This window comes from Myiozetetes cayanensis, unplaced genomic scaffold, assembly GCF_022539395.1.
Source record: "Myiozetetes cayanensis isolate MyiCay16 unplaced genomic scaffold, myiCay2020 scf1, whole genome shotgun sequence".
In the NCBI taxonomy this organism is placed as follows: domain Eukaryota; kingdom Metazoa; phylum Chordata; class Aves; order Passeriformes; family Tyrannidae; genus Myiozetetes; species Myiozetetes cayanensis.
In genome coordinates this window covers 150265373-150287296 of record NW_026086604.1, presented here as the reverse complement: position 1 = coordinate 150287296, position 21924 = coordinate 150265373, and the positions used below count along the sequence as shown (strand labels likewise).

Genomic DNA, 21924 nt, shown 5'->3' with positions numbered 1-21924 from the left:
GGGCTCAGCAAAGAACCTGCTGCTTTTGTTTGAGTCCTTAGCCTTCAACACTCACAGCTGCTTGGGGCTGTTCAGCTTTGGTGATCCCAAAGCCCAGGGTACGGAATCATGTCTGTAAATGGCATATCTGCACTTCTTAAATCCCCCCAGGGATGGGGACTCCACCACAACCCTGGGCAGCCTGTGCCAGGGCTGGACAGCCCTCTCCAGGATGAAATTTTCCCAATATCCAACCTAAACCTCCTTTGGGGCCAAGTGCATTCCCCCAGTCCCCTCCAGAACTTACAGAACTCCACCACAGCACCAGCTCTTTGCTGCTCCTCGGGGGCAGCTGAGCCCATGGATTTCACTCCAAGAGGAGTCCACGACTGAGCACATCCCTCCAACTGGAAGGAACACATTTTCCCTCCTGGCACTTCACTGGAATAAGCAAAAGTGATGAAAACCACCAGCCCATGGGGAGAAAACATGTGACAGGACCCCCCTTCTCTCTGCTTACCTTCTCCCCGCTGCTTTTTCCACTTTCCAAAGGAACATCACCAACACATTGCACACATATTAAGAATATACCCATGGTTTTTTCCCATAATCTCAGGAATCACAGCAGCATCTCACCCCACAGGAAATACATGGGGTCATCATAAAAATAGAACCCAAAACCGGAGTTACTTCAGCAGTTACAGTCAATGGGAGAGCACCGAAAACGGGGAAATAATGCCTGGAACTGGTTACTTCAAACACCAATTTATCGGGGGACAATCCCATTCCCAAGTCTTGGTTTTTCATCCCTGAAAACTTCCAGTGTTTCTCTCTTACTCTGGCTGCTCTCCAGCACATGTTGTTTGGTGCACCAGGTTTTTTTTAACACCCATTTGGGTACAGCCAACGCTGCTCTATCCCAGCTCCTGCTCCCAGGAAGGGATGGACAGAGCACGATAGGAATTATCCAGCCACTAATTAAAATTGGGTCCTAATCAATGACTATTAGACTGGCACCCAGCAGATGCCTTTTGAACCTGAAGTTGATTAAATTTAGGCAAAGTGCCTTATCCCAAAAGCTCCCCTGTAATCCACACAGGGCTATAAACCATCACCTCTGGACTGAGGGGGGATTTTCAACACCCGAGCGGAAAAACCTATCCTACGAAATCCTTCGGCACGTGGATGATATTAAAATGTGTTCTCAGGTGGTTAACGAGCCTGGGCTTTTCCAGGAAGCTCTTCCCGCACTCCAGGCAGGTGTGGGGCCTCTCCCCCGAGTGGATCCTGCGGTGCCGGAGCAGGTAGGCGTGCCGGGCGAAGCTCTTGCCGCACTCGGCGCAGATGAACCACGGCACCTCGGGCGTCTTGGGATGGCTCTGCTGCTCACAGGGGGACTGTTTGGGTTCACCGGCTCGTCCTTCTGCAGGGGAGCTGCTGCCTCCTCCGTTCCCCACGGGATTTGCCTTGCCTGGGGAACTCTGGTGGCTCTCCGATGTTTCCCCTTGTCCGGAACGTTCCAGCGCAGGTTTTGGGATCCTCCTGAGGATGATCCATGAACTTGTGTGTCTTCTGCACTCTGCTGCTGGGATCTGATCATGGCACCACCACAGCCTGGAACAGTAACATTCCCAATGTTCCCTTTATCTCATTCCCTTTATTCATAAATCTCCAAAGAAAAACAATTCCCGATTTTTGCACCTGTGCAAAAGCCCACGTGTTGGGTAAAAAAAAAAAAGCAGGGGTGGGCTGCAGTCCCCCCTCCCTCCAATCCTACCGGGCTCCAGGTGTTGCCAGTTAATTCCCAACGAGCCTCATACCTGTGCTGAGGCTGGCAGGAATCTTCCTTGCCTCCAAACCCTGCTGAGCCTTGACCTGCGCCGCTTCTCCCACCGGGACTTTGCTTTTGGGAACAGGATAATCTGAACAAGCAGCAGAAAGAACATGGAAATGATTGTTATTATTATTTTCCTCTGACTGTTTTCCTGCATAATTCACTGTCTAACGAGCATCTCTGTTATTCCAGGGAAAATCCAACCAGGAGGGAACAGCCAGTGCAGCTGCTCCAGTGTCTCAAAGAGTGGTGGGATGAAGGTGAGAAGGACTGCTTTGTCCTTGTTTTTGTTGGTATGTACATTCCCAGGGATCCTAAACCCTCTGCCCATCCTCCAGCCTTTAAAAGGAAGACTCTCACACAGATTCCCAAGCACCTAAAGGTGAACTCTCTAAAAATCCAGGGATTTGAGGAGTGACAGGAGCCAGGTCTGGCCCAGCACACGTCACCCTTGGGAGAGGGAAAACTGACCTTTTCCAGACACTGCTAAAGATCCATAATTCTCCTTTAGGATTGTCTTGTAAAATTCATTCTGCCAGTCTTCCAAAGTCAGTCCCCTAGCACCATTGGGAAACTTCTCAGTGACCTAAAAACCAAAATGTTCAACAGTCAGTGCTGCTGGGGAGTCGTAAATCCCTAAAAACCCTCTTTTTCCAGTGGTTCTTAACTGGTGGTCACAACCCAACTGCTCCCAGCAGTGTCTGTGTGTGTAACCACCACAATAATAATGGATTTTATATTAGGAATTTTCTACTGTTATTTCAGAATGAGTGAAATGCCTTAAAAATTATGTGACTCAACCAAAACAATGATTTTTTCAAACAATTGGGTCAAAAATATCCAGGGTCATTATCCACACCCAGCTCCCTCAGGGAATGTGGCTCTTCCTTAATAATTCAGTGATTTCAATAAGCCCAGAGGCAGTTCCAGACTGGCTGGAAAAGCTCCTCCCTAATAATAAAAGCTTATTATTAGGGAATAATAATATTATTATTAATTAAGCCCCCCTAAGGATATTTTTCCAAGCCTCTTCCAAGGCTTTACACACAACCCCTTCCTTTAATTCCATTTATTCCTGGTACCAACCCCAATTACCCTCCAGCTGTCGGGGCTCCGGATTCGCTTCCGAGTTTTGTTCCTCATCTCGTCGCAGAAGCCCTGGGGTGTCCCCACGAGCCACTTCCCATCCTGGCCCAGGATGAACCTGTTGGGAACAGCCCCCTTCAGCAGCCTCCTGTTCCTGCGCACGCTCAGGGGGTCCCTCTCGAAGGAGCTCTCCTCGAAGTGATCCGAGCACAGGCGCTGGTACTTGGAGGGGGTCCCCATGTCCCTGCCCATGTTGTGGATCCACTGCTGCAGGAGGGCTTCGTTTTGCAGGGGGAACCCATAAAAAGTCACGGAGCTGTTCTTGTAGGCGCCGCTCGTGGCGTTCCGGCAGTTCAGGGCGGCGCAGTAAACCATGGCCACGGGAGCTCAGCCCCAGAAACACACGCCAGGAGGGGAGTCTGGAGAGTTCCTGGTCAACTTCGGGGTCAAACAGGCCTAAATTTGTCTGAAAAAACATGGTGTTGGCCCAGAGGAAGAGCTGAGGTGAGGCAGGGGAAGCGTGGCACTGAATTCCCAGGGGCATGGAGCTCCCCACTGGAAGGAGCCAAATCTTTCCCAGCTGCTCCAACTCAACAATCTGAAAGGCAAACCCGCTTCAAAATCAGCGTAATGCCCCATGAATATGCAGATTTACATTTAAACAACCCCTGTGATGTGCACACAGACAGTGCTTCCTTAATCTGTGTATCCGTGGGGGATCCTCCCACACTCCAAAGGTTATCCACAACTCAGGAAAGGGCTGAGAGACAAGTAATTAAAAAATAAATGAAGGTTTGGAGTGTAGCAAGGGCTCCCCCATCGTGTCAGAGATGAGGACATGTTTGAACAGGAGCGCTGAAACAGGGGAAAACCATCCAGGGATCTTGTTGGATCTCGCTCCGAAGAGGAGGGGAGATCCCAAGGTTTGTAGATCAGAAAGGAAGAAGGATCAGAGGGTAAAAAAAGCTCCCGGGGTTTGATCAGTAAATTATGCACTCAGCATGGGAATTGGTATTTTTGCCTTTATTTTCTGGTAGTGAGGGAAATAAAAGAGTAAAAAAAACCTGAGAGATCCACAACTGGATGGACCTTTGGTCCTGCACTGACAATGACTTTGTGTTCATCTCCATGCAGCACAGCAGGGAAGTGGCCCCAGAAAGGTGCTCCCCATCTCTGTGTGCCCCCTTTTTCCAGCCACATCCCCTCCCCAGGTGCTTCCCATCGGAGCTGGGACACCATCGACTCCTTGGTGGCCACGTGCCAGTACAGGAGGGGCAGGGACATGCTGGGGAGAGTCCAGAGAAGATCACAGAGATGAGGAGAGGGATGTGGGCCCTCTGCTCTGGAGCCAGGCTGGGACAGCTGGGGGGGTTCCCCTGGAGAAGAGAAGGATCCAGGGAGACCTGAGAGCCCCTTGCAGGGCCTAAAGGGGCTCCAGGAGAGCTGGAGAGGGACTGGGGACAAGGCATAGATGGACAGCACACAGGGCTGTAGGGGGAAGGCAGGACAGGGCCCCAAGCACGGCGAGACCATCGCTCACCCCGCGCCGCCATCGCCGCCTTCTGCCTCCTCCTCCTCAGCCGCGCCAAGCCGCGCCAGCCAATCAGCGGCGGCGCCAGGCGGCAACAGCCAATCAGAAGCCAGCCCTCGCCGCTGCCCCCACGCCATTGGCCCACCGCCCTCCCGGCTCCGCCCCCCAGCGGCCTCCGAAAGGAGGGGGGCAGAGTCCCACATCCCCATTGGCCCGCGCGCGGGGCAGCGGGGGCGCTGATTGGACCACACGGGGAGGGGGGCGGGGAGTGGGAGCGGCGTCCTCTCGTTGTCATGGCAACGGCGCGGCGGGACCGCGTGGGGCTCCGAAATACCGGGACCCCCCTGAGCATCGGGACCCCCCCTGAGCATCGGGACCCCTCCCCGAGCCCCGAGACCGCCCCCGAGCACCGGAACCCCTCCCTGAGCACCGGCGGCGGGACTGGGGATGCACCGTCCCGGGTCCCGGCCCGAGGTGGGAGCCCCCCCGCCCGGAGAGCAGGCGAACCCCCGCCTCTTCCCAAAGATGCCCTGAAAGCCGGGATTTGGGGAGCGGTAGCCGCCTCAGAGTTCCTCCTCCGGCTGCAGCCTCGCCTCTCCCTTCCCCTCCCGCCGTGGAACCACTGGTGGCATTTAACAATTTTAATTAAACCCCTCTCCCCCCCCCCCCCGAAATTTCCAGCCAACAACAACAAAAAAAAAACCATTCTGGCACAAGTTAAGCAGAAACAAGCACGTAAAAAAAGGCCCTTTAAGAAAGTTTCCTTAAAGGAGAAGGGAAGGAGCCCCGACCCCAAACAGGCTCTGCCCCGACTCAGCCGCTGCTGCTCCTCCATTATTCACCGCCAAGGTGACAAATCCAACCTCTTATCAGTAAAAGGGATAAATCGTGTCCTTGCAAGAGACTCGATCCCCTGAGAGACCCTGACCTGGAGCAAAACCAGTCTCTGCAGGAGGATGTTTAAGGAGCAGCTGTCAACTCCCGCTCCGGAGAGCAGGGGAGCTCCCAGGGTGTGCAGATGCCCGGGATCCAAAAGCAACGACAAACGCCAGAGGGTCCCAAAAGAGCTCAGGAGGTTTGATTAGTAAATCACACACTGGATAAGAAATCGGGATGAGTTAGTCCCGCATCTTTTAGTAGTAAGAGAAATAAAAGAGTAAAAGAAAGGAGGGGAGAGGGAGAGGTCAGGGAAGATCACCAGTTCGATTCCACTGCCGATCCCGGTGTCCAAGGTGTCCAGGGTCCTGGCGATGCCACCCGGCCGCCGTGGGGGCACCTTTTTATGGGTAAGTTTTCCCCGCCCCAGGATCAGATTTCCCACTTCCCATGCAAATCAGGGAGTGTGCGCGATTCCTCCTCCCGGACCCTTCTGGAAATGGGTCGGGGGGGGTTTGGTGGTCCCGATCCCCCCGTGCCGAGCTGCCCAGCCCGCCCTAGTGCGGGGTTTGTTGTGTCTCCGGGCCCGGAGGAGGAGGTTGGCCTCGGGAACAGCGCTGCCCTATCTCCCGTGCCCCCCTTCCCGGCCACATCCTGTTGTGTGCCGCTCCTTATCGGTGCTGGGGACACAGCAGCGCTTTAACTCCTTGGGGCCCGGGCTGCTGCAGCTGCACCGCTCAGAGAGCGAATCGTGTGCCCCCAAGAACGGGGTGGAAACTCGGCGATCCCGAAATCCGGGGAAAGATGGTGATCCCCCTGAATCTCCTGGAGCTCGAGGTGGAGGACACCAAAACCGACCCCATCCGATCGGATCCTGGGGGCTGATTTGCAAGAGCATCCCGGGCACCGCCGAGGGGAACGATCGAGAGCCCGGGAACTGCCGGCCTTTCCATAACAAAGGGCACAGTGAGGGACATTGGGACACAGCAGGAGCTGATCATCCCCGATTGTCATCTTAGACTGTGAGGGCATAAAAGCCCGGGTGGGGGGCCCTTTGTTTGGAGTCCCTCCCCGGAGGCACCAGCTCCAGCTGTTACTGCTGTTGTCCTGCATCAGGATTAAGTTATTTTAAGGAAATATTTTAAGGATCCATGTGTCCAGGATGCTATGGAAAACCTGGTTGCACTGTGTGAGTGGGATGAGGAGTCAAGCAGGATCCATGGCCTCCCTGGAGCTGGTCCCAGCTCAGCAGGCAGGAATGTGACTTCCAGAGTGGCTCCTGGATGGTCAGACAGGGAAGTTTCCTTAACAGCCACAAGCCAGGAGAGACTGAAATCCAGCAAGTGGTGTCTTACCCATGGCCTGGGCATTCAGATTCCAGTTGGTTCTCATCAATAATTAATAAAATTTCTAATAGACATGAAAGCACAACATCCAATATTAACAGTGGGATGCTGGTGTAGGATCTGGAGGGCAAAGAGTTAAAATCCCTGGAGCAAATGCTCCAGGTGCCAAACTGCTCAGGTTAATTTATGGGTGAGAAGCAGGAATGGGCCAACCTTAAACCTGAATGCAGCACGGGCACTCCCTGATTCCAGAATTATTAATGTAGCACAACAACAAATTCCTGCTGTGCCAGGAAAGGGAATTTCTGGAGTTCCAGATGATTTGGCCCCACTTGGAGCTGCGGGTCCCAGAATTGCTGGGCAGTGACTGGGGTGCAGCAGCCCAGGCAGCAGGGAGTTACTGTGCTGCTGTGTCCCAAACACGGATAACAGGGGACAAACTGAAACAGGGTGTGGCTGCAGAGGGGGACCCTCTGATATTTCTTCAGCATCATCTCTACCTTTTTTTTTTTTCTTCAATTTTGAGGGTTTTTTTGTTCTCCTTTCCTTGTAACTGTTTCTGCAGCTGGTCAGTTTTCACTGACAGCAATAAATCATCTGTTTTCCTCCCTTCTGTTTCCTCTCTCAGCTCTCATTTCTCTCTACTGTGCTTTTTCCTGTCTAAATTCTCCAGCAATTCTCCTTCCCTGCACTCAGCTGCAGCAAGTGAGAGTCCCAAGCTGGTCATGCCTACGTTTCTCAGCTTGGATTCTGTGGAAGGCCGGGAGATAAGGGGCCAGCGTGTGTGTCTCAAACACCGATAGCCCGGAGCCAGCCAAGGACTGGGGGGTGAGAACACTCTGTGCAGGGAGGGATGGGATGTGCCTGGGAAAAGGGGGCACAGGGAGGTGGGGCAGCACTTCTCTGGGACAAACACCCTTGTTCTGGCTCCTGGAGATGACATGGAACAGTGTAGGCACAGGAGTGGGGTCAAGGAGCAGGCACGGAGTGTCAGCCAAAGGTGGATCAGTTTGGATGGGGTCAAGACCCTTGAAGCCCTCCTGATTTATTTCCAGGAGGATCCAGGGGAATGGACTGTGCTGGATCACTCATTTCCATGAGAAGTGGGAAAACAAGCCCCAGGGTGGGGAAAACTTGGCTATAGAAAAGGATGACACAGGGTTTGGGGTCACCCCTGGGATCCTGAGCGTGGTGTCAGCCAGACCGATGCTGCAGCCAGGACTGGTGATCTCCTTCCCTCTCCTCTCTGATCTCCCTCTTCCCTCTTTTCCTCTATTAGAAGGTAAGGGGGAAAAAAAAAAGCAATTCCCATGCTGAGCATGGAATTTGCTAATAAAACTGTAAGTTTTTATGGATCCCTCTGACACCTGTCATTCCTTTTTAACCATGGGCATCTTGGGAGCTCCCTTCTGCTTTGGGGTGGGATGTGCCAGACCCAGAGGAAGAGGCTGGAGGAGCAGTGCTGCCCTACCTCCACATGGCCCTCTCCAGCAGATCCCATTCCACTCGTTATGGGTGTGTGGGACACTGGCAGCACGTTAACTCCTCGTTTCCCAGGTTTCTGCAGCACCTCCATGTTCTGCTTTCGCAGGATTCGGAAAATCGAACAGACACAGAAGACAATGTGGGAAAATAAATGCAACACAACTTTAAGGCTCTGCAAAATTCAAACCACGTTCCAGGCTCCCCAGTGGTTTTGCAAATCCCAGTGAGGATCCCATCCTTTAGGAATCCTATCCTGGGGTTCAGCAACAGAGAGACTCAAGAGCTCTGGGATCATCAGCAGGAATTAGCTGATTCCCAGGCTCTGTGCCCTTCTGTTTAGTTGCCACTGTATGAAGATGCTTCTTCTTACAGCCACAGGGGCAACACTTCCTTTCCCAAAGCATTTCACCCAAGCAGTGGACAATTAACACTTTCAGCTCCCTTGCTGCCAGCCCAGTCCAAGGACTCTGGACTCCCAGCAGCCGTGGGATAACATTTCAGATATTTTCTCTCTGTTAGATAACTCTTCTTTGTAACGCACATCCCAAATTGTTCCGTGTCCACGTGGTTTCTCTCCCACGTGGGTTCACAGCCAGCAGCACCTCTGAGCTCCCACACCTCCCCAGATCTACAGGCACCGGTGGAAAACAACCCCCAACCACCTCCCTGGGCCTGGGAGGGGCTCGGGGTGGCTGTTCCACAGCCTCCTCCTCCCACCGTGGTGGGGGACAGAGCTGGGGGTCCTGCCCAGCCCCGAGGGGGCTGGGGGGTTGTTTTATATGGAATGCATCACGGAGCCCCTGATGTCAGCGCAGGGCCAGCCAGCCAGCGGCAGCTGTGCCTCCTGGACGTGGCTTTCCTGATGCTTCACCAGGCTCCTCCTGAGCACAAACCTCTTCCTGCAGAGAGGGCACTGGAAAAGGCCCTCCCCCGTGTGCCGCCGCTGGTGGTTGAGCAGGTAATCCTTCCTCCTGTAGGTTTTGTCACACTCGGAGCACTTGTAGGGCCTCTCTCCCGTGTGGGTTGTCTGGTGTCTGACCAGCCACGAGTGGCAAACGAAGCTTTTCCCGCAGTCGCTGCAAATGTAGGACTTGCCCCGGCCCTGGCTCTGCTGCTGGTGGATGGGGCTGCCCCGGGCCTGGGGGTGATCCCAGCAGGCTCCAGAGGTGTCCATGGGGAAGTTCTCCTCGTTTTCAGCAGGTTCCTCCCCGCCCAGGTCCTGGTCCCGGAGCCTGGCGGTGCCCATGGGGGTCTGTCCGCACTCGGAGCGGGGCCCTGGGCAGGGGGCAGGGGCGGCTCCCGGCCCCATTCCCTTCTCTCCCAGCTGTGGGTGCAGCAGAGGGAACACCCTCTCACACGTGGGGCCTGGAAACATCTCCCCTTGTCCCTGTGGAGCCTGGGGCTGGTCCTGCTGCAGGGAGTTTCTCTCACACTTGGACACACACGGCCTCTTTTCCTGAGCACTAAAGAAATCCAAGTGCTCACCAAACCCTTGGCTGTACCCGTTCCCAATCCCAGTGCTGTTTGTTTCCATCATTTCTGAATTCCACTGACCGTCCCACGGCATTCCGGGGCTGGGATCCTTGGGAAACCTTTCTCCTGGCCTTCCTGGTGCCCCTGAGTCACAGGTGGTGCTCTCAAAGCAATCTGCTGGAGGGTCCCTCTTCGTGTTTTCATCTGAAACAGAGAGATTTCAGAGCCTTTTAACTCAGGGAACGTCCCTTTTAACCCTTGGGAATGTCCCTCCCAGCCCTCAGCCATGTCATTAATACTGAGGGGGGAACAAGTACCAGCGTCCACTGAAACACAATCTCCAGGAAAACAGAAAGACTTTTTCCCAATTATATATTTTTAAATCTACATTAAAAAAATCGCTGCTGTAATGTCTTAGATTCACCCTTTCACTCAGGTATCTGAATTGGGAGGTCTGAGCTCCCTGACAGAGGGGACACTGTCACACCTTGGGTGAAGGACCTTGCCCTAATATCCAACCTAAACCTCCTCTGCTGAGCCCATCAGAAATACTGTCTGACCCCAGGAACTGCTTTTTAATGAACAGCCTCATTTTTCTTGCCTGAACAACAACCCAAGTGGAGTAATATTTTTGTTACTGAACCTTCAAAGAAAGTTACTGACTGGAATTGTGTCCAGGATGGAAAATCTACCGTGACTAAAGCCCACTCTCCTGTGACTCCATAAACAACAGTGCAAAGTGAGACCCTTGGAGCTCCCAGCTCCCAGAAGATCAGGGAATGTGTGTGTCCCAAACCCCCATAGCTGGATGGCCATGGAGCCAACCAAGGACTGTTTGATCAGCACACTGTGAGAAAGAGCAAGATCTGCTGCAGAAGGGGCCTTGCAGAGATAGGGCAGCACTTTTCTGGGACAAACATCCTTGTAGTTCCTGGAGATAAGCACAGCAGGAATGAGGCCAAGGAATGGGCATGGACTGTAAAGGGGATCAAAACATCCAAAGACCCCCAAAGCCTCTGATCCATTTCCAGAAAGGCTTGAAAAAAATGGACTATGTATGAGAACTAATTTGAATGGAAAGCGAGAAACCCATCAGGAGATGGGCCACCACTGGCCATGTCCCCAGGTGCCACATCCACATGGGCCTTGGCCCATCAACCCCATGGATCCAGCCTGTTCAGATCCCTCTGTGGAGCCTTCCTGCCCTCCAGCAGATCAACATCCCACCCAACCTGGTGTCCTCTCCAAACTGCCCGAGGGTGGCCTTAATTCCCGTGTCCAGATGGTTGATAAAGACATTAAACAGGGCTGGCCCCAGCACTGAGCCCTGGGGACACCACTGGGGACCAGCCACCAGCTGATGTCACTCCCTTCCCCACCACGCTCTGGGCCCAGCCCTCAGCCAGGTTTTTATCCAGGTGAAAGCAGCACAAACTTGATCCTGTGCTGCCTGAGCACAGCTCTGGGCATGCCTGAACACAAGCCCAAACCAGCACCTCAGCAGCTTTAGGCCAGCTGAAGGAGGAAGGAGCCTCTTCAGCCAACAGAACCCAACATTTCTGTGCCCAAATATTAACCAGCAGACTGAGGTTTGTCCCAGTTCTTTTGCTGCTTACACCACAGGGCTGTGACATCTCATATAGCATTAAAAAAATACTCTAAACTAGATTTACTGCCCCTGAAATCCCAGCTGAAATCCATTACTGACCTGTACTTGGATCTGCAGAGATTTCCTCCCTCTCCAAGTGCTGCTGCTCAGGGCAGCGTGGCTCCTCCTCTCGTTTAATCCACGATGAAACATCCGTTGCATAAGTCTGAAATCCTGTTTGTTGGGGAGAATTTGCACAGCTGAGAAACTCCAGGGAAGATTCTGGAATTCAGGCACATCAGGGAAGACACAACACGAAGAGGGGTAATTCCTGCAGTGGGAGTTTTTGCCCTGGACTCCTCCTCCTCACCTGTGGCAGGGTGTCTTGGAATGTCCTCACCCTCGGCGCCTGGCAGCTCCCTGGCATCCACCTCCTTGCCTTTCCTGGCCTGACTGGATGCCTCAGGATCACAAAATGTTTGCTCTGCTATAGGAGAAAATCCAGGAAAAGTGTATAGTACCTCCATAAACTCAAGATTTCACAGGGCTGAAACCTGCTCTGGGTTTGGGCTTGGTTTCCCCCAAAGCCAAGCTCCCATAAGCCCAGTTTCTTAAGGAAACCTGATGGAAAAGTCTAAAAATCCATACAATTCCCGTGGAGCCAAAAGGCAGCATTGATATCCTTTGTGAAGAGTGAGGAGAATCTGCAAAGCAGAGCAGTTTGTTTGTAAAACAAAGAGGTTCCAAGTGAGAGGGCAAAGAACGGGGCCCTGGGCTGGGCGGCCTCCCTGAGGGGTCCATGGGCTCACTCCTGGAACCAGGAAAACCCCAGAAGGGAAGGGAGGAGGGAAAGGGCACCTGAAGGCTCTGGATCTGCAGGAATAGAGGCACTGCCAGAGGAGTGGAGCTGAGGAGCTGCTGCAGCTGCTCCAGTTCCCCAGAACAGCCAGATCCTGCCTCCACGCTCCAACCACACACGGGAACACTGACTTTGCCTCCTCCAAGTTAACCCACTGTCCCCAAAAAGTGACTAATTTGCACTAAATATTTAACCAGTTTGGATTTATCGACTGGAGGGAAGCAAAGTAAGGAATTTAGGGGAGAGTGAAACATCTCCTGCTTGGATAAAACCCAGCCAAACTCCAAAAGGGCCTCAAGAAGGGAAAGAGGCAACACCAGCCCTCACCTGTCAGGGCTGCTGGCAAGTCTGCTCTACACTTCTAAAAGATCTGGAATACATGAAAAGAGGTGGGGGAAAAAAACCCTCACACAACTTGGAATTTAATCCCTCAGGTTCATTTTCTCTCCCAGGTATGCAGTTACTCACCTGGGCAGGGCTCTCCAGGAGCTTCTCCAGCCTCCTCCTCCTCCTGAACTGCAGTGCACAGCTCTTCCTCTTGCTTAATCTGGATTATGCTGTCTTCTGTCAATGGGAACCACTGTTGTTTTAGTTCCATACCTAATTAATTCCAATTCTCAGCCCATCCCAGGCAGAGCTGCTCTGTTCTAGAGAACACATTCCAGAGAACATCTCACTCCAGTTCCAGTTCCCGCTGACCAAGGTCTCTTGAACAGACCTAGAATGTTGGCTACAAAACCCTCAGCAGATATTTGAGCCTCAGAAACACATAAAACTGTCTGCAAGTGAAAACATGTTCTCCAGCGCCCCAGGAGAGGATGGAGCCACTGCAATTCTTGTCCTTAAGTTTTGTTTCTCTCTTGGCACCACTGGAGTTCTGTCATTTCCTTTTCAGTCCCTCTCAGTGAAACCCATCACAGAAACACTCATGAGAAGAGTGTCCTTAGAGAGTAAGTCACAAAATTTATGGGAAAAAGAAAACTAAAGTCTGTAGAATTATTAAGGGAAAGCAGAAGGGCCAGTGCTCTGCACCTTTACAGCATCCCAGAATGGTTTGGGTTGGAAGGGACTTTGAAGCTCATCTAATTCCACCCCCTGCCATGGGCAGGGACACCTTCCACCAGCCCAGGTTGCTCCAAGCCCCATCCAGCCTGGCCGTGGACACTTCCATAACCTGATCAGTGACTCGAGGGAACACTTCACACGTGTTTAAAACCAACTACATTGTGCATGCTTGTGCACAATGGAATGAAAAATCCTCTTGCCAGACTGGAAAACCAAAATCCATCCTGCTTTTCCTGGTGGTGCAGACCCAGCCCGGGCGCAATCCAGGGGGACTGAGGGAGTGCAGCTCAGCAACCAGGAGAGGGGAAAAGAAGGGAATGATGGAGCGTCCTGGGAAGGCAGGGGGATGCCTGACAGCTAAGTTTGGAGGATCACACTCAGCACAGCGAGTGCCTTGGAGACAGGCTGGCCATCGAATCATGGAATTGTTGAGGTTGGAAAAGGCCTTGGAGATTATCAAGTCCAACCACTCCCCCAGCACTGCCAAGGCCACCACTAACCCATGTCCCCAAGTGCCACACTCACATGGCTTTGAAATCCCTGCAGGGATGGGGAGGGCAGCCTGTGCTGGGGCTGGGCAGCCCTTTCCAGGAAGGAATTGTCCAAGCATCCCACCTGCCCCTCCCCTGGCACAGCCTGAGGCCGTTCCCTCTCCTCTTGTCCCTTGTTCCCTGGGAGCAGAGCCCGACCCCGCCCGGCTCCCCCCTCCTGTCAGGGAGCTGTGGAGAGCTCCAGGTCCCCCCCGAGCCTCCTTTTCTTCAGGCTAAAACCGCGGACATCCCCCAAACCCGGCGGGTGCCCCACGTCCCTCCCTCAGCCGCCCCGTCCCCGCTCACCGCCGCCGTTCTCCGCGGGATCCCCATGCCCGTCCCGGTCCCCGCCGTCCTCCGGGGGCTGGGCGTTGTGTCCGGCACCGTCCGGGCCTGCGGGGGGAGCGGGTGAGGGGAGCGGCCGGGGCGGGGGCCCCGCGGGGTCCCCTCTGCCCCCTCCACCCCCCGGGCCGCCCTTACCGCGCCCCGGCCGCTGCCCGAGCTGCACCCACACCTTCTCCTCCGGCACCCGCGGGGCCCGCGGCCGCGCCGGCCCGGGCTGCAGCCGCCGCTCCAGCGCCCGCAGCCGCCCGCCCAGGGCCAGCGCGGCCCGGAGCCGCCGCTCCGCCCGAGCCACGCGGGCCTCCAGCCGCAGCAGCCGCGCCGCCACCGAGCGCCCCGCGCGGGGACCGGCCATGCACGCTGCGGCCGGGCCCGGACCGGCGGCACCGGGCACCGACACTGGGAATGGACACCGACACCGGGCACCGGGCACCGACACCGGGCACCGATACCGGGTACCGGGAACCAACACTGGGCACCGACACCGGGCACCGACACCGGGCACCGACACCGGGCACCGACACCGGCCCCGGCGCCGCCCCGCAGCGCCCCCTGCCGGCCCGGCCCGCGGAGCCCCACGGCGGGAGGGCGCGGGGTCGGGAGGCACCGGGAATGGCAGGGATCGGTCCCCTCAGGGCTGTGAGGGAGCTGGGATCCTCTCCGAGCTGTGAGGGATCGGGGTCCCTTCAGAGCCATGAGGGACCTGGGATCCTCTCATAACGGTTGGGATCTGGGCTCCACTCAGAGCCATGAGGGGCTCGGGGATCCCCTCCGAGCCGGCTTTCCCGGAGTGCCCTGAGGGACGAGTTCCCCACAGAGCTGTGACAGCACAGGATCCTCGAGCAGTGAAGGATCAGGGTCATCTCAGAGCCCTCAGGGAACAGGATCTCCTCAGAGCCATGAGGGTGTGGGATTTCCTCAAGCCGTGGGAACACAGAGTCCTCATAACCATGGGGAATCGGGGTCCCCTCAGAGGTGTGAGGGTTTGGGCTCCTCTCAGAGCTCTGGGGACTTGGAATCTCCTCAGCCCTGCTCCATCAATTTGCCAAGGAGGGATTTCAAAGCTGTGTGGATGTGGCACTTGGGGACATGGGTCAGTGGTGGCCTTGGCAGTGCTGGGGGAACAGTTGGATTTGATGGTCTCCGAGGCCTTTTCAAACCTCAACAGGTCTCCTGATTCTGTGATTCCTGTCAGCATCACTCTACCCGTGCACAGGGACCATTTCTCCTCTTCCTCTCAGTCTTGGAAAAGCAGCACATTTCTGTGCCACTTCACATTTTGTCTTGAAATCAGGGTTCAATTTTGCAACTCAAACAACACAAATCTCAGAATAGCTCCGAGATTTGGTATAAATACACGCATTTGTCTCTGAAATTCAGGAGAGATGGGCTGGAATAGAGAAATGGTGACTCACTGTGCGTCACCTGGGGTATCAAAGGCAGCTTCAAGGAGTGATGAAACAAAATAAAGAAACAGCCCAGAAAAGGCACCTCTGGTTGTTTGTAGAACAATCCAGGAGCGCTGCTGGACTGATCCTGACTAGATTCAGGATGTTCTGTCACAAGGGAATTGCAAGTGTTCCTCCACTGCTCTATGCAGCTGCAATCTTGCATCTTTATCCCAGAAAACGTCCTGCTCTTACAGAATTCCAGAATGGTTTGGGTAGGAAGGGATCTTAAAGATCATCCAGTTCCATGGGCAGCAACACCTTCCACTAGCCCAGGCTGCTCCAACGTGGCCTTGGACACTTCCAGGGATCCAGGGGCAGCCACAGCTTCTCTGGGCAACCTGTGCCAGGGCCTGCCCACCCTCCCAGCCAGGAATTCCTTCCCAATATCCCACCTAACCCTGCCCTCTGGCAGCATAAAGCCTTTGCCTCTACATTACCCTGCAATTTAGGGACTAAGAACATTTAAAAAAAAAAAAAATTAAGCCATAAAATGAATCAAGTTCTAACTGGAACAAAAACCACAGAGTGCAATTTCCCTTTTTCCTGTACTAAAGCAGCAAATCAGCCAGTATTTTAGGGATAGTTCTAAACTCATTTGTTCCTGAGTAACACTTGACAAAGGGGACTGTGACTGGAAGTTGGTTTCCATATCCAACAAGTAAATCCACAAGGAGATGAAGTGCAGAAAGAACTCAACAGCTGCACTCTGAGATGCTGCCATCGAGTCAGAAGGTTCGACCTCTCCATGAAATCCGGGTGCAAGATGAACTGTTAATTCCTGACTGACTTAACTCGGGAAGGAAAAACTCCACTCCAATCATCTGCCTGCCTGCAGAACCCATGGATTCCTGGATAACAACACGCTGAAAATGCTCTTTACAATTGAATATTTTGGCCGAAACCCCAAATTTTACACTGGAACCAGCGAGAATAAGCTTTTCCCTGGGAAGCAGAGCTCAGGGTGATCTAAATAATCACAGGGTCATGATTATTTAGGTGTTTTCATGTGTTAATTCTGTTTCTTTTCAAATTCCCTTCCCTCCACACTCTACATTTTGGTCTAAGTCGCAATATTCTGCTACACCACGACTCTGGAGGGCAACAACCCCCCTGAATTCGTGTTCCAGAACAAGGAGGCAACAACTGCTGTCAAAGCACAAGCCAAATGCACCAAGAAAGAAAAAAAAAACAACCACAAAACAACACAGAAATTAAACATTGTTTTCTTCCTGGACTTAACCCATCACAACTAAAACACTGACAACGTTTTGCTGGCAGCAGGATGGACATGATCAGGGTGAGAATTGTATTGTGAGCTTATTTACATCATAATTTTAGACATTTTTACCCTTCAGGCCTGTTGGGTCTGAGATAAAGACCCAGAAAACAGTTCTCCTGCTCACAGTGTTTAAAAAAAAATTAAAAACAATTAAACCCCACTGGTTTTTTTTCTGATTTGAGGACAATTTTTGCCTCTCCATCCATAAGTTATGACACTACAGACCAGCAGCAGGTAAAATGATTCGAAAAGTAAAAATAGAGCAAAAAAAGAAGCATTAAGAACTTGACAAGTTGAACGTTATTTTTATTAAAGATCAAGTCTTTACTGCTGCAAATTTAAATCAGCACTTTACAAACAGATAGAAACAAGTTCCCTGCCCTGAAGGCTCACAGGCTGAGTTTAAAAAAATATAGGAAATATAGAAAATATAGAAACAGTTTAACCAGAACCCACTGAAAACACCAGGGGTCTGATTAGTTTATCCACTTATTGGACAGACCCAAACTGCCTGTCAGGGCACGGCCACCCAACACTGAGAAGTGACAAAAGGTGACACTCTCTGTCCTCACAGGTTTGATTTGGGGAAAATAATGGATAAGTGCACTCCACGTGGACCTGCTCCGGAGCCACGGGATCCAAGACCTCGGCAGCACTCGGATCGCTGTCTCCGAGGGGATGAGGCAGCCAGCTGCACCCTCCCCTTGGAAGACACTTTGGGAGCAGGAAGGGACTAAAGCCCAGCCAGTGATGAGGAAAATGAGCAGCAGGTTTAGAACAGCTCGAGCAGCAACGTCATCCCCGTGTTTGGGAAACCTCAAACCCTGGGAATTCTTAGTGGTTTGGGATACGGTGAAAGCTGATCCTCAGGAACAAAAACCACCCAGAAGTGGGAGATGAAGGCAACCGTGAAATACAAACCCAAGCGTGAATGGAGAGGCAATTCTCCCAAACCAAGTGGCTGGAAAACCAAACAAGGGGTTTCCCGGCTCGGTTGCACTGGGAACACCACAGAGGTGGTGATGCCACCACAGGGGTGCTCACAGGTGACAAGACCAGAGCAAATTCCCCTCAGTTACGGCAGTGCAAATCCAGAGGCTCCAGTGGAGCATGTCCTGGTCCACATCAGAACAACCCCAAGCAGAACGTGGCCTTGTCACCCTCAATCATAGCAAAGTGAATACGATTTCAAGCATAAAACCACCCAAAGGTCAAGGATGGAAACTGCCAACAGAGAGCCAAGTGTGAGGGCAAACTCATAAAACAGAACCAACGAGGTTGGAAAAGACCTCTTGGACCGTGGAGTCCAACTGTCCCCCAGCACTGCCAAGGCCACCACTGATCCACGTCCCCAAGTGCCACATCCACAGGGCTTTGAAATCCCTCCAGGGATGGGGACTCCACCCCTGCCCTGGGCAGCTGTGCCAGGGCTGGACAGCCCTTTTCAGGCAGAAATTGTCCCAGTTTCCAACCCAAACCTCCCCTGGCACAACTTGAGGCTGTTTCATCCAAGCAGGGATCAGCCTCCCGTCTGGAGTGTCCATCCCCACTGTGCAGTGCCTGACAGTGGAGAGGTGACAACATGACACAAGGGGCTTGAGAAAAAACATCCAAGAGTTAGTCACAGCAGGGAAAACACCATCAAAACCATTACTACTGGGAATAACAGAGCCAACCCAGCTCACCAGTGACTTCCCTAAGCAGCCATGGAGGCACTGCCCTGGAGCACAGCTCTCCTGAGGGTGCAGCCACCAAACAGCAGAAATCCCAGGAGAAGAGCAGGTGTGCTCTGGAGGACACAAGCCAGGAGCCAGAGGGAGTGGAGCCTTCTGGGCTCGCACTCATCCAACAGAAATCCTTCCCTGGAGGGTGGGCAGGCCCTGGCACAGCTTGCCCAGAGAAGCTGTGGCTGCCCCTGGATCCCTGGAAGTGTCCAAGGCCAGGTCAGAGCAACCTGGGCTGGTGGAAGGTGTCCCTGCCCATGGTAGGGGATGGAACTGGATGATCCCTAAGGTCCCTTCCAGCCCAAACCATTCCATGATTCTGCAACAGCAGTTTGTCCTGCTCGTCTAACAGTTCATTCCTGGATTCCTTCATCTGCTGTGCTCCCCTCACCAGGCACAGGTGTCCCCAAGGTAGGGACACCTTCCACGAGCCCAGGTTGCTCCAAGCCTTGTCCAACCTGGCCTTGGACACTTTCAGGGGTGAGGCAGCCACAGCTTCTCTGGGCAACCTGTGCCAGGCCCTCCTCACCCTCACAGCCAAGAATTCCTTCCCGATCTCTAAACCTGAAAATCAAACCTGTTACTTTTTTTCTCAGCCTCTGTTACTCCCCTTGAACCCGCTTCTTCTGGGACCCAAGAAGTTCCCTCTGAGCAAACCAGGACCATCCCTTGTGACAATCTCTGCCTGGTGACAGCACCACACGACCCCCATACCCTGGGATTGAAGCTTTAACTCATCTCTTGCCTGTATCTGGATCTTCTGGGATCTCTGTGGAAGCCACCTCATCCTCACTGCAGGGCACTTCCCCTCCCTGGAGCCGGGACAGGAGGGCAGGTTCAGACACGGCATCGTCTGACAAGGAACAGAGACAGGAACGTTTCCGTGCTGCATCCACAGGGAGGAACACACTCCTGGGACCGGCTGCACTGGTTACAACACCCGGGCTGGCAGCACGGAGAGCCCTTTGTGTGGCTCACCGGGACACAGCGGCTTCCACGCCGACAGCCAACCCCACTCCAACCGGGAAGGACCCTGTGGGCTGAGGGAAGGGGCCTGTGCTGGCCCCAGGCATGGAGGTGACCGATGGGACAGGGTGTGACACACACTGGCCTCTCCATGTTCCCACAGATCTGCTTCCCAGGGGTGGGAAAGACTCCCCAAACCCAAGCTAGTCTGGAAGCGCTGATAACCGACCGGAACAGCAACACTCACCCGGCAGGACCAGGGCTTGGCTCTTCCCTGCCAGCACCTTCCTGCACAGCTCCCTCTGCCACTCCTCCAGGTTCTCCCACTCCTGAGCCGAAAAGCCAGTGGCGTCGTTTTCCAGCACCAGGGTCGGGGCCTGCAATCCCAAAAGCCACACGCTCAGCACTGAGCCTGGAACCCCAAGAATCCTCCTTCCTATTCATCCCAGCTACCAGGTGTCAGGAAAAGAAAGCGCCTGCCTTGGGGCATCCTCTGGCCACAGAGAGTAATGTTCTTTGCTAATCCTTGGGGGTATGAATTGTGAATTCCACAATGATCTTACTTCCCCCTGTGTGGAGTCTGATCCTACTGGGAATATCAGAGTCGGGAAGAACCTCCCGTTTTTGGTGAAAACATGTCAACCCGTCCTTCTGCTGGGAAAACCAGCCAAATACAGCAATACACAGGAGTGATCGCTGCCTGCTTGGTGCCCCTGCACCCCGGCAGGATCCATGGAATAGCTTCCACGGGGGAAGGCTGCCGGGCAGAGGTGAGGAGCAGAGCAGCATGTGTCCCAGACCCCTCAGAGACCCTTCTGTTACCTTGGGGACCCCCCCGCCGGGGGGCAGCCGCAGCACCCAGAAGTTCCTGTTCTTCAGCAGGTTCTCCATGTTCTCCAGGCGCCGCTGGAGCTGCCCGTACTCCTGGACGAGGTTGCCCAGCGCCGTCCACTTGCTGTCCAGCTGGTTCCCCAGCTCTCCCATTCCTTTCTCGTATTCCAGGTGCTTCTTCTCGGCGTTCCCGGCGCGGTGCTCCAGGCTGAGCAGGCGGGACGCGTGTGCGGCCACGCTCCGCTCCAGCGCCTGCACGGCCCCCACCACGGTCCACAGCGAGATGCTGCCGCCGTCCAGCAGCTCCATCCCCGCACCGGGACAGACGGAGCCCCGGGAGAGGCTGCGGCACCGGGGCTGGGGAAGGAGGGAGCGGCTCGGCCGCCGCACACCGGGGCCGCTCCGGTGCGGCCCGGCCTGTCCCTCCCTCCCGCACCGGACCCGGGGCCGGCCCTTCCCCGCCGGTGTCCCCCGTCGCTGCTCCCGCCGTCCCGCACCGTCGTCTTTTCTTGCCGCCCAGAGGCGCCGCTTCCGCTTCCTCCTCCTCTTCCTCCTCCTCTTCCTCCTCCGCATCCTCCTCCTCTTCCTCCGCAGCCGCCGCGGCAGCGCCGGCCGGCATCCCGGCGATGATTGACAGCTGTCAGTCACCGAGAGGGCTGAGCGCACGGGCAGCAACCCCGCCGGGCAGTAACCCCTGCAGCGGCGCTTCCCCACAGGATCCCAGCAGGGCTCAGGCTGGGAGGGACCACAGTGGGGTGTCTGGTGCCACATCCCTGCCCCAACAGGGCCATCCCAGAGCACATGACCCCAGGATTGTGTCCAGATGGTTCTGGAATATCCCCAGGGAGGAGACTCCATCCCCTGCCTGGACAATCTGATCAGTGCTCGGCCACTGCACAGCTACAAATTCTTCCTCGTGTCCGGGTATCAATTCCTGCCCATCCTCCTGTGCCATTGCTGGGCCCCCTCGAGCAGAGCTGGGCCATCCCCTGCAGCCCCTGAGGGACAATGGGGAGGTCCCCTCTCAGTGCCTGCTCTGGAGGCTGAACAGCCCCAGCTCCCTCAGCCTGTCCTGCTCACGGACAGAGATGCTCCATCCCTTCAGCGCCTCCACAGGACAATCATCTGCCAGGAGCTTCTTGTCCCGAGGAGTCCAGACCCGTGCCACTGATCCCAACCCTCTGGAATCTGCCACTCAGCCAAGTTCCCAATCCATCCCACTGCCCATTCAAGCAACGCACATCCCTTGCGCTGGATGCTGTGCGGGTCCCCGGGAGCCACTTGGCCACCTCGGAACGACACCGGGACCCCTCTGGGACCCTCCAGGGCTCCTCCCCCGGGGCGTGTCCCGAGCCGGGCCCGCGCCGAGGGGACCGGAGGGGGCTATGGCGGAGCTGCGGGAGCGCCTCGAGGCGCTGGAGCGGAGGATGGAGCGGGCGGAGGCGGCGCTGCGGGATCGGAGCCCCGCGGCCCTGCGGCTCCACGCCGTGAGAACCGGGATGGGAGGGCCGGGTGGGGCGATTGTGGGGCTGGGGGGCGCTTAGGGGAGTGATGCGCGGCGAGGAAGGGCTGGGAATGGGTCGGGGGCGGTCACTTATGGGACCATTGTGGGGGCTGGAGGTGAGCTGGGGGGAACTTTGAGGGGTGGTGAGGGTCGAGGAGTGCTGGAATTGGGCCGG

General features: G+C 54.9%; 2 protein-coding genes across 5 annotated transcripts; both read right to left on the bottom strand.

The window, feature by feature from the left end:
- Window positions 1-577: 577 nt before the first annotated feature.
- LOC126651586 (zinc finger protein 13-like) lies at window positions 578-3274 on the bottom strand. The gene is made up of 4 exons (XM_050337579.1): window positions 2896-3274; window positions 2285-2318; window positions 1800-1901; window positions 578-1593 (listed from the first exon to the last, which is right to left on the bottom strand). The coding sequence occupies exons 1-4, from the start codon at window positions 3272-3274 to the stop codon at window positions 1137-1139; spliced, it is 972 nt and encodes a 323-aa protein (XP_050193536.1). The 3' UTR covers window positions 578-1136.
- Window positions 3275-3355: 81 nt separating this feature from the next.
- LOC126636139 (zinc finger protein 212-like) lies at window positions 3356-20747 on the bottom strand. 4 transcript variants are annotated; one of them, XM_050308062.1, is made up of 10 exons: window positions 20237-20747; window positions 19662-19791; window positions 19194-19301; window positions 13959-14045; window positions 12526-12621; window positions 11569-11685; window positions 11319-11432; window positions 9031-9814; window positions 8124-8231; window positions 3356-3365 (listed from the first exon to the last, which is right to left on the bottom strand). In XM_050308062.1, the coding sequence occupies exons 1-9, from the start codon at window positions 20552-20554 to the stop codon at window positions 8162-8164; spliced, it is 1824 nt and encodes a 607-aa protein (XP_050164019.1). In that variant the 5' UTR covers window positions 20555-20747; the 3' UTR covers window positions 3356-3365; window positions 8124-8161. The 4 variants fall into 4 exon arrangements, with proteins under 4 accessions (XP_050164019.1, XP_050164010.1, XP_050163999.1 ...); XM_050308053.1 differs by lacking the exon at window positions 3356-3365 and having other exon boundaries at window positions 5506-8231; XM_050308042.1 differs by lacking the exons at window positions 3356-3365; window positions 8124-8231 and having other exon boundaries at window positions 8278-9814.
- Window positions 20748-21924: the final 1177 nt, after the last annotated feature.

Excerpts from the sequence above, each read along its gene's own strand:
- LOC126636139 (XM_050308042.1), bottom strand. The coding sequence starts at position 20,554 with ATGGAGCTGCTGGACGGCGGCAGCATCTCGCTGTGGACCGTGGTGGGG. Across the intron at positions 19,792-20,236 it reads CCGGCGGGGGGGTCCCCAAG|GCCCCGACCCTGGTGCTGGA; the intron begins GTAACAGAAGGG and ends TTGGGATTGCAG. Across the intron at positions 14,046-19,193 it reads CCCAGAAGATCCAGATACAG|GCCCGGACGGTGCCGGACAC; the intron begins GCAAGAGATGAG and ends CTCCCCCCGCAG.
- LOC126651586 (XM_050337579.1), bottom strand. The coding sequence starts at position 3,274 with ATGGTTTACTGCGCCGCCCTGAACTGCCGGAACGCCACGAGCGGCGCC. Across the intron at positions 2,319-2,895 it reads CTGGAGGGTAATTGGGGTTG|GAGAATTATGGATCTTTAGC; the intron begins GTACCAGGAATA and ends ACAATCCTAAAG. Across the intron at positions 1,902-2,284 it reads TTTAGCAGTGTCTGGAAAAG|ATTATCCTGTTCCCAAAAGC; the intron begins GTCAGTTTTCCC and ends CTGCTTGTTCAG.